An 11,147-nucleotide genomic window follows, 5' to 3' on the forward strand; every position below is an offset into this window, starting at 1 on the left:
ACACACAGGACAAGAAAATAAAAACAACAAACGGTTGTGAAAAAAACAAACCTCAAAAAAAAACACTTTAATTCCAGCCTAACAGCGCCAGGTGCAATGTCTGGGGACAGACTCTGGGTACAATGCTGTGTGGCGACCATTCACTCACACACGGCTCCAAGAAGGCCCCCGAGGGGGACTTACCTTCAGGGGGCTGAGCCAAGAGGGGGAGGGGGTGGCCCCAGAACAGGGGACAGAGACATGGGGAAAGGGTGCTACTTCTTGGCAAAGGAGATCTTCATGGCGTTGTTCTGGGTGATCTTGAAACCCTGCAGGGCGTCGCGTGCGGCCCCTGCCTGCACCTCATTGTCAAACTCCACGAAGGCGATGTCGTGCCGCCCTGGGACCAGCCGGACCTCCTTGAAGCCAGGGAACCTGAGAGATGGTCAGAGACCTCAGGAATCCAGACTCAGCACCTCCCCCCAACTTTCTGGCATCCCCGGGGTAGGGGCCAGGAATGTTGCTAAACATCCCACAATGCAGAGGACAGCCCCAATAACAAAGAATTATCCAGCCCCAAATGTGTACGACGCTAAGTTGATAAACCCTAATATAAAAAAGTGTGCACAAAGGAAACATACCATTTAAATAAAACTGTTAACATGAACACCTGTGCAACCATGACCTCCGTCAAGACAAAGAACACTGCCTCCTCCCCACCCTCCACGTCCTCTCCCAATCTAAGGAACCGTACAAATAACCACTCCGGAAATTACCACCATCCCGACTTTCAGGTCTGCTGTTTCTTTCATTTCCCTCTTCTCATTCCTTCCTTCCTTCCCCATTAGGCAACCATCCTCATGTTTACTGGTTATCCCTTCTCCATGAGTATCCTTAGAAAATATGCATTGCTCTGTGGACATGGTATATGAATGCATGGCATTCTTTTCCCGTTTTATTCAGCTTCTCAAAATTGCCCCTCGGCGTTAGCATAAGGAACCAGGCACGCTGCTCTTCCTGTTCCCTCTAGCTGCCACGTGGCGTGCAGTCGCGAGCACCTGCACTTGACCTCTCCCTTCTCCCAGGCTGCCTCTGGCTCCCTGCCACACTGTGAGGAATGCCCTACCCACAGCCCCTGGGACCTCGTGTTAGAATTTCTGTAGGATATACAGTTAGAAACAGGTACGGATGAAAACGGTATAGGTGAACCTATCTGCAGGGCAGGAAGAGAAACGCAGACGTAGAGAACAGACATGTGAACACAGGGGTGCCAGGGGAGGGGGGGATGAACTGGAGATTAGGTTTGACATGAACACACTACCATGTGTAAAATGGCTAGCTAGTGGGAACCTGCTGTATAGCACAGGGAGCTCAGCTCGGTGCTCTGTGATGACCTAGATGGGTGGGATGGCGGGGGGGAGGGAGGTCCAAGAGGGATGGGATATATATACACATATAGCTGATTCACTTCACTGTACAGCAGGAACTAACACAACATTGTAAAGCAATTATACTCCAATTAAAAAAAAAATGTGGGGGGAAAAAAGAAAGCAGCAAAGCCACCAGGTGAGCATGACTAAACGGTGGCCAGTTACCCTACACAACGCCCGCAGTGGTCTGCATCCCATCTGCAGGGCACGCGGGGTCAAGCATCCCCACCTCCCATACTTGCAGTCTAAACAGGCTGACTCCTACCAGTCTAGCCAGTGTTCAGTGACATCTCACTCTTGTTTGACTTGCCTATGTCCAATTTAGAGACTGCAAAGATGATACACAGAGCCTGGAGCCCCACTGCAGCCCCATGAAGGCAGAGGACGGCCCACCCGCCCTGGCCACTGCTGCCCTCCACACCCCGCCACTGCAGGCCCGACTTCACCCTCCTCCTTTTAACCTCTAGCCGTTGTCCCGCCTGTACAGCCTAAGCAGGCTTGGGGCTCCACCAGCAGAACTGTGAAGCTCATCCATCCCCATGGTGCCACCTCCTGGCCATCACCCTCTGGCCCCCAGCCAGCCACAGGCCCCACTTACTGGTTGAAAAGCATGGAAAGCATGAGCTCGTTGGTCTCTTCAGGCAGGTTTGTGAGGAACAAGATGTGATTTGGTGGATTTTCTGAAAGCTGCAAGAGAGCGATGGGAGCCCATTGAGTCTGGTCGGGGATCTACAGCCCTCCTGCTCTCCAGCCCCTGCCCCACCCCACCTCACCCCCGCCCCTTCCTGAATTCTTTCTAGTCCTGCACCTGACATTCCCTGTGTTGTTGCCTGTCTTGCCCACCCTAGACTGTAAGCCACTAGACAGCACTGCTGTACCCGTAAGCAGGTGGTCAGAAGTTCACTGAATGAAACTAGGTGCAGCCTACCCCCACTCCAGCCTCACCGTGACCTTCCAAAGCTGCTCCAACGAACACACCAATTTCTGTCCCAGGACCTGACACCATTGCTACATCCTCATCCTCCAGTATCACCTTCTCAGGGAGGCCTGCCCAGACCACCCAACCTAAAACAGTGCTCCCACCAGCCCCTTGCCATTCCTGTCTTCTGACTATAGCAGACCCCAGGAGAACCAGACACTTACAGGCTGTGCAGGTGGCATCTGTCCCGGCATAAGCTGCTGTGGAGGCATGGCCCCTGGTGGGATCTGGCCGGGTGCGAGGCCCGGAGGTGGGATCATGCCAGGGGGCGGCATGTAGGGAGGCTGGCCCGGCATGTGGTGCATGATGCGGGGCGCCTGAGTCATCGGCGGCATGCCCTGCAGGGAGAGAAGGGCAGGACTGAGAGGGGCGCCAGCAGGTGGGAGGAGGTGTGCTTTCAGTGCCGACAGGAAACAGAGAGAAGAAAAGGTTGTTACAGGAAACCCAGGGTGTGAGAGACACAGGGAGAAAGATCCGGTCTTGGAAAAGGCAAAAAAGGCACCCAAAGAGGGACGGATGGAGCAAAACAGACCCAAGGGCACAGCAGACATTAAATCAAAGAGTTTCAAAAAAAACTTTTTCTTAACATATAAAGATCAGTCGGGGGGGGCTTCCCTGGTGGCGCAGTGGTTGAGAGTCCGCCTGCCGATGCAGGGGACACGGGTTCGTGCCCCGGTCCGGGAAGATCCCACATGCTGCGGAGCGGCTGGGCCCGTGAGCCATGGCCGCTGAGCCTGCGCGTCCAGAGCCTGTGCTCCGCAACGGGAGAGGCCACAACAGTGAGAGGCCCGCGTACCTCAAAAAAAAAAAAATTGGTCAGGGGGACTTCCCTGGTGGTCCAGTGGTTAGGACTGTGAGCTTCCACTGCATGGGGCATGGATTCAATCCCTGGTCAGGGAGCTAAGATCCCACATGCCATGTGGCGTGGCCAAAGGAAAAAAAAAAAAAATCGCCAGAAGGGCCTAACTTTGTTTAGAGACATATGAGTAGAAAAATAGCCTAGGAAAAAAAATAAAAACATTATTAACTAAAAGGGGTGGAAATAAACACTGTAAGCAGCATGCTGTACTCCTGCTTCTAAAAATAAACTTCATGGAAAAAGAAACAGACCCAGAGAACAGACAGTGGAAGGCAGAGGTAGCTAGGAATGGTCAAGGCAGGTGCATGAAGAAGTGGGAGTGCTGGTGGCAAGGGGAAGGGAGACAGCCTGAAGGCCAAGAGCGTGTGCACCCAGGGGAGACAGGAGCTGGAATCCCATCTAAGAGTCAAAGGTGGACAGAAAGCTGGGCACAGAAGAGTGGAGACGGTAAGAGTGGCGAAGCTCGATGGTAAGCCAGACACCATCACCGACACAAGACACAATAGAGCACAACCCATCAGAAAAGCTGACGTGGAGGCTCGGAGACCTGAGTAGGTCCAATTCATCCATCTTTTCTTTAATACTTTGTGCTTTCTGTATCCTGTTTAGAAAACAGGATGTTTCCACTCTTCATGCCCTCACCAAGGTCGTAGACACTTTCCTGTTTTCTTCTAGAACGTTTATTGTTGTAGCTGTCACATTCAGGTCTATGATTCACCTCAAAGTAACTTATACATTGTTAAGGCAGGGCTAACTCTTCCCCTTACAGATATCCAATTGGCCCAGTATCATTTACTAGGGGAAAAACCCCTTTTACCACTGGACTGCATGTGGTACCTTGACATACATGGAGTGACTACATACACGTGTGGATGTTTCAGGACTCTATTCTGCCCCACTAGTCCGTCTTTCTACCCTTATGCCAATACCATACCATCTTGATTACTATATAGCAGGCCCCCAGCTTTGTTCTCCTCGTCTGCCTTGCTTTGCCTTTCCAGACATTTACAGACAGCCTGTCTGTCCCCACAAGTCCCTGCTGGGATTTTGATTGGAATTGTGTTGAATTTTAAATTAATTTGCAGAGAACTGAAGTCTTAATAGCAGTGAGTCTTCCTATCCATTTGATGAGGTCATCTCCAATTTCACTCAGCCATGTTCTATAGTTTCAGTGGGTGGCTTTGCACACTTTTTGTTGAATTTACTCCTCGGAGCTATCTTTCAATTTGAAGTCTACTTGTTTGTGGCCAATGTGTAGAAATAAAACTGACTTTTTCCATACTGACCTTATATCTGGTGACCTTGTTAAATTAAATTCTTTTAAATCCTAACAGTTGATTAGTAGTTTTCTCTGGATTTTCTACACAGACATTGACTTAGAAGACACAGACAGCAAAATCAAGGTCAAGGAAAAAGAGAAAACAAAACAGTGAGACACAAAGAAAGAAAGATCCTGAGAAACAGGCAGGCAGGCACAGACATTTCCAAGTGGAGATACCGTCACTCACACGCTCAACTCCTCCCTAGAGACAGGCACACAATCTCTCTGAGAAAAATGGGAGGGGGGAGTCTGAATCCACAAGGGGAGACCCCTCCCCAACCCACCCTCCCCACCCCACCCCCAAGCCAGCCCACGTGGCTGAGGAAGACCTGGTGGTGAGAAGGCCGTGTCTCTGGGCCCCAGCTTACCGGGACAGGCCCCTGGACAGCGCCCACCACAGGGGCGGCCGCCCCACCCTGCACGGCCTTCTTGGCAGCCGGGGTCTCCTGGCTCTTGGGCTTCCTCTTCTCCCGCTTGCGGTCCCGCTCCACAAAGGTGCCCTTCATCTTGGCAATGATATCCGAGTCAGTCTTGGCGTACTGGATGCGCTGCCGAACCGAGAGCAGAAGGGTTAAGGAGACTGGTCTGGGGCCAGAGCACCCGGACGCCCAATCAGACCTTGCCAGGAGCTTGGTGAGTAATGTCACAGAAATCACTCAGCCTCAACATCCTCATCTGTCAAATAGCGACTGCGGAATTTCCCACTTCAAAGGACAATCGTGAAGACCATGAGTGAAAGTGCTCCAAACGATGCCTGGCGCACAGCAAGTGCCCAGTCAGAGGTTGCTGAGATTCTGAAGGGAAGATGGGACAGCCCCAAGCATCAGGCCCAAGGCAGAAGGAGGGAAACAAGGTCAGGACAGGAGCACTGTGCAGGGGGGTTTCCATCACACAGGACGAGAACTGAGTCTCCAGGCTAAATCTCATTCATTCAGCGGTTTATGGAGCACCTATATCTGCTCTGGCGGTACAGCAATGAGCAAATCACACAAAAGCCCCCGCTCTCATGGAGTCTGTTCGCTGGGAAAGATATGACAGAGATTAAAAAGTGAACTGGAGAAGGGGATGTGAGGAGTTGAGGAGAACTGAAATTTTCAGTGTGGCCAGGAAAGACCTCAGTGAGAAAACACTGGTGTAGAGACAGAGGGAGGGAGGGAGCCACGCAGACATCTAGGGAAAAGAGCATCCTAGCAAAGGAACAGCCATCAAAGAGCTAAGGAGTGGAGGGTGTGTTCAAGGAAAAGCAAGGAGGCCAACACAGATGAGGAGGGAAAAAGCCAGGAGCCATGGAGTGTTATAAGCAGGGGAGTGACGAGCTCTCACTTGTGACTTCCAAGGAGCGCTGTGGCCACGGGATGGAGAGTGGCCTGTGAGGACCAGGTGTCGAACCAGGGAGAAGGGTGGCGGCTGGGACCAGCTGGGTGGCAGGGGGGGAGTGAGAAGAACAGGTGGAGGGTTTTGTTTGGTTGGGGGACTTTTTGGTTTTTTTCTTTTATTTTTTTGGTAGAGGTTTTGAAGGTAGAGTTGACGGGACTCACTGACAGAACTCACCGTGGCTCAGTGCTTCATATGGTCCAAGCAATGATTTCAGAGAAAAGCAGGGGAGGAGGGTCTACACAAAACGATTTACTGGTTTTAGTCCTCAAAAGTGAATTCCTGGCCGCTCCAGAGAAGCAACGGAAGATGTGGCAACTGTGGGCTCACATAGCCAGAGGCGATGACAAGCGGCGCACTCCAGAAGGAGGTGAGGGCTCCAGGCGGCCCCACTAAACCCGGGGCCAGTGTCTTCCACATGAAGTGACCTGCCTGGGACCTGCAGGCACTGACACTTCTCTCACCTCCCCAAGGGAACTGGTTCAGGGAAGCATATTACAATCAGGTGAAACTGGAAAACTGACTGAGGAACAAAGGAAAAAGCCCGAAGAACCAAAAACATCTCCCACTGATAACGGCAGGAATTCTAGTTCAGGGCAGGGACTTTAAGCCACTCCTCACCTCCTGGACGGCAGTCCCCAAGGCTGCCCACTTGGCCTCCTGAACATCCGTAACCCACTTCTTCCCATCCCACGGCCCCTGCCCTGGTCCCGGCCCAACCCCACCACCTGGGAGCCAACCCAGCCTCACCTTCACAACGGAACCCCATCTCCCTCCTAACCCCCCTACCCAACAGCCACAGGCAGTCCCCAAAAAGCTTCCCTTGCTTCCCCAGCACCCTCGAAATCAAGTCCACTTTCAGGACCAACTCCAGCTCCTTAGCCTGACTTCTGACTGGCTCTCCAGGCCAGTCCCTCCCACCACATCCCACCCTTCACTCCAGCTAAGGGAACTTGACTCACTTCCTCAACTACACGTGCTCTTGGTTATCTCCAGGCCTTAGTCCACTGTCTTTCTCCCTCTCCTCCCCCAGCGACTCTTCTCCAAGTCTTACTCATCCAGAAAGGCTTCCCGGCAAACTCCCAGAGTGGGTGAGAGGCCGCGCCTAAGCTCCCCCAGCTCTGTGCACTTGCCCGGTCCCAGCCCCGACCCCTCCGGGTCATCGCCATCTGGAGGCAGGCGTGTCTCTCCAACTGCACTGTGGGCCCGAGAGGGCGGAGCTGGGCCTTCCCTTGATCACGGTGTTTCCACAGCCCCAGTGCAGTGAACAGTGGATGCTGAGGACTAGCAAGAGAAATTCCCGTCCTCAATGGTCTGGACTACAGGTGACATAAGTCCAGACCCATCCAGCCTGCAACAGCCTTGCACGGGCATACACCCACACCCTCCACACCCAGTGCTCACCATGGGCTTGTCGTAGAAGGGGAAACCCTGCATGGAGCGCAGGGCATTGGTGGCGCTGCTGACCTCCTTGAAGATGACAAAGGCCTGGCCCCTCATCTTCAGGCTTCGTGATACCAGGATATCCAGGATCTGGCCAAACTGGGAGAAGATAGCGTACAGGGACTTCTTCAGCTCTGCGGTGGGGGGAGGAAAGACCCATAGGTGACTGGAGGCCTTGGTATCATGTCCTGCGTCTCGAGCTCCCCTTTGCAGAGAAGACGCAGCCCAGGAGGGAAACCATCAGTCCACTGACAACGAGTACAGAGCAATACCAGCAGCAGCCTAGAACCACTCAAGTGGTCGCGTGCACTCCTCTGGAAGAGATCGACAGTAACAGTACCTACCCCACAACATCGCTGTACGAGGAACGTGAGTCACACATACACAGGACACACGGTAAACGCTCGATAAATGCGAGCACTTCTTCTCATTGTCTCCAGCACCTTGACACACGCCCCTGATGTGGCCCAGGCTGACTTCTACCACCTCATCTCTCCCCACACTCCACCTTCACTCCTGTAGCTCCAGCCACACTGGCTTTCCTGCCCTTTCTCAGGCCCATCACAGCAACTCTGCCTCAGGACCTTTGCACTGGCTGCTCCCTCTACTAGGAGCATCCTTCTGATGTGTACATGGCCTCCTTCCATTCAACCAGGGCTCAGCAGATATGCTGCCACCTGAGGCACTCCCTGACCACCCTGTGGTAAGTGCCCTCTCATGTCACTCTCCCCCACTCCTGGGACCCTACCTGCTCTTCCTTCATGGCATTTCCCACCTCTTGACATCATGTTTGTTTACTTTTTGTTTAGCTCTCCTTCTGAAGAGCTACAAGCCTTCTTATTTATCACCTTATCCCCATGAGCAGTACGGTCACCAGCACACAAACCTCCAAAAGCATTTGCATGAATAAAGGTACCATTAAACGATTTATGGAAATAACTTCACTAAATTCTTACAACTACTCTATGAAGCAGCAGTTATAACTGTCTCAATTTTACTAACATGGATAGAAGCTCTCAGAGGATCTGTCACTGGCCCAGGAGGAGTGTCCCAAGGGTGCTGGGAAGACCCTGAAGAGCCAGGACCAGGACAGGGACAAGGAGCCTAGCCCATCCGAACCCAGTACCACCATACCTCACTAGCAAACGGCCACACCTGACAGCAAGAAAAGGGTACCAGTCTTATGCAAAGAAGGTATCTGAGCTTAAGATGTTTGGTCAAAGAAACAAGGAGAGGAAAGAAAAGGCGGGGCAGGGCAAAGAGGGAAGCAAATAGCCAAAAATTCTGATGACATTTCTGGGCTTTGTCTCCACTCCCCATCCCCATGAACCCAGTTTGGGCTTTAGTCATTCCGCTGGCCTCTGGGCCTCTCCCCAGTCTCCTTTCTTGCCCCCTCAAGTTCACCCTCCACAGCTGGAAAGATCTTTCACAATTAATTGCATCCCTTGCCTGGCTCCCCAAAGCCCTCAGGACAAAGTCCAACACCTCACCCAGCCCACAAGGCCCCATGAGCCAGAGTGCACCGTTTTCCATGAGTCATAGGCCTCTAAGTCTCAGACACACAAAACTATAGTACATGTAGTTCCCAGAATGCCCTGGGCTCTCTTTTGCCCCTGGATATTTGCATGTGCTGGTCCAGGTTAAGAACTCTCTTCCCCCACATCATAACATAAATAATAACATAAATACTGCTTCTTCTACCTGTTAGGCTTTTCCAAAATGTCTCCTTTTCTATGAAACTGAATGAATACCTCTTTCTAGATGCCCCATCTCAACCCTGACAACTCTGCCTGTGCTTCCCCAATCATGGCCCTAGCTACTCTGGGATATCACTGTCTGGTAGCAGGTCTGTCATCCTTATTGGACTGTGGCTCCATGAAGCTAGGACCAGGACTGTCTCAGTCACCAGTGTGTCCCCAGCTCCACAAAGCACTGGCTGGGCACAACGTTCTAAAAGTATATGAGGGATTTACGGGGCTCGTTTTATCACCTTCAACAGCAACTTTATTGGTAACGTCAAACTTAATCCCAGCGAGCTCCTTTGGTTCTCCTAATAATTTTCTTGAGGCAATAATAAGAGCTAACACTTATCCAACACTTACTAACCGCTGAGCACCATAAAAAGAAGCTGAATGGAAGTTTATCTACTATAATCCCCATAACACCCACACAGAGAAGATATGACTTTGCCCAGTCTTCCTATATAGAAAATGAGTGTCAACAAAAAGTGGTAGCTTGCTCAAGAAAATGGAAAAGTATGTCTGATGTCAAGAATTGAGTTCTTAAGCAGAATTCCATACTGGTGGCGTCAACCACTTTTCAGTGCTGTGTGACCCTGGGCAAATCATATCACCCCTGAGTCTCAGTTTCCTAATCCGAGAAATGGGAAGAATAGGTCCTTCCTGCAGGGTTGCTGTGAAAGTTAAAAGTAACCAAGATTTGTATTTACGTCAGCACCTGGTACCGAGTGTTAGCCATCATTATTGTTCATTTCATTTTCCTTTTGAAATGAAACATTTCATTGTGGGCTAATCACTGACCAAGACAGTTGCAGTTCTTACCCTCCTGTAACTCACAGGCCAGGAAAGAGACAGCCCCATGACAGCCCAGAACAATCAGGGCTTGAAGGGGGATGTCCAGGGTTATAGGAAGTCAGAGGCAGGCACGTGGGTGGAAAAGGGAGGGGGAACGCATCCTGGAGGAGGGGTCCTGTGAGGTGAAACCTTGAAGCATGAGTAAGCGACCAGGTTAATGGGCAGAGCGTAAGATGAACTGAGGAAATGTTAAAGGCAGAGGAAGCGGCATGGGCAAAGGCCGAGGGGTTAACTCTAACAGTTTGAGTGGACAAGGCTGAGGAAGAGACATGGATGCTAGGGACAGAAGAGGGAGCCGGCTCTTGCGGGATAGCCTGGAGTCCGGACTATCCCAAGAACTCACCATCCTTCTTGATCTTCTCGTTGAGATTGTTGATATAAATAGTGTGGTTGGGGCGGGTCTCGGGAACTGCCATGGAGTGAGTTGCTGAGGTAGGGCTGAAAGAATTAAAAAGTCCCACTCAGCCCTGGGTTTCTGCAAATCCTTCGTCCCAACGCGGGCTGTTTAGGGCTCTTCCTCTCAAGAGGAAGTCAGGTAAAGCAGAGAGAAGGGAAGAGGGAAGAACAGCTCGGAAAACAAAGCAAACGCAGGACACCGCTTCTCCTCCCCGCGTGGTGAGGGAACTCTCGTGAGGTTTACTACGAGTCCCAGGATGCTCTACGCGACTCAGTAGGCGAGTGTCCTAGGTGGCGATTCCCACTGGCCCACGACCTCAAAGGCGGTCCAGGAGAAAAAGCCCGGATGTAGAGGCAGTTAAGGAGGGAGGGACGACTTTGCAGAGCCCTGGCCTCGAGCAGCAGGAAAAGAATTCCCCAACACGAGGCGCGGGAAGACCCGGGCGCCAAGCCCTCCACCCGCCAGGCGCCCATGGCCGCCTGCGCCCAAGGATACTCACCGAAAGAGTCTCAGCTCCCGCAAGTGGCTTCTGCTACGTTGCTGAGCGCCGACCACAAAACTTCCTCTCCTGGTCCCGCCTTTGTTTTTCTACAAGCCAATCCCTGCGCGGAAACCTGGTAGCTTGGCCAATCAGAATCCTGGGTCAAGATTTTGCCAATCAAAACGACACTTGGGTTCCCGCCTCGGCAGGAAAACTCCGCCCACCGCCTGCAAGCCCTCCTCCTTTTGCGGCACACGGGGCTACGGACCAATCAGTGAAGGCCGCGCCCC

General features: G+C 52.1%; 1 protein-coding gene across 1 annotated transcript; it reads right to left on the reverse strand.

The window, feature by feature from the left end:
* Positions 1–55: 55 nt before the first annotated feature.
* SNRPA (small nuclear ribonucleoprotein polypeptide A) lies at positions 56–10,990 on the reverse strand. The gene is made up of 7 exons (XM_067718861.1): positions 10,876–10,990; positions 10,323–10,417; positions 7,347–7,519; positions 4,937–5,116; positions 2,553–2,726; positions 2,008–2,096; positions 56–414 (listed from the first exon to the last, which is right to left on the reverse strand). The coding sequence occupies exons 2-7, from the start codon at positions 10,393–10,395 to the stop codon at positions 255–257; spliced, it is 849 nt and encodes a 282-aa protein (XP_067574962.1). The 5' UTR covers positions 10,396–10,417; positions 10,876–10,990; the 3' UTR covers positions 56–254.
* Positions 10,991–11,147: the final 157 nt, after the last annotated feature.

Source organism: Pseudorca crassidens, chromosome 20 (assembly GCF_039906515.1).
Source record: "Pseudorca crassidens isolate mPseCra1 chromosome 20, mPseCra1.hap1, whole genome shotgun sequence".
In the NCBI taxonomy this organism is placed as follows: domain Eukaryota; kingdom Metazoa; phylum Chordata; class Mammalia; order Artiodactyla; family Delphinidae; genus Pseudorca; species Pseudorca crassidens.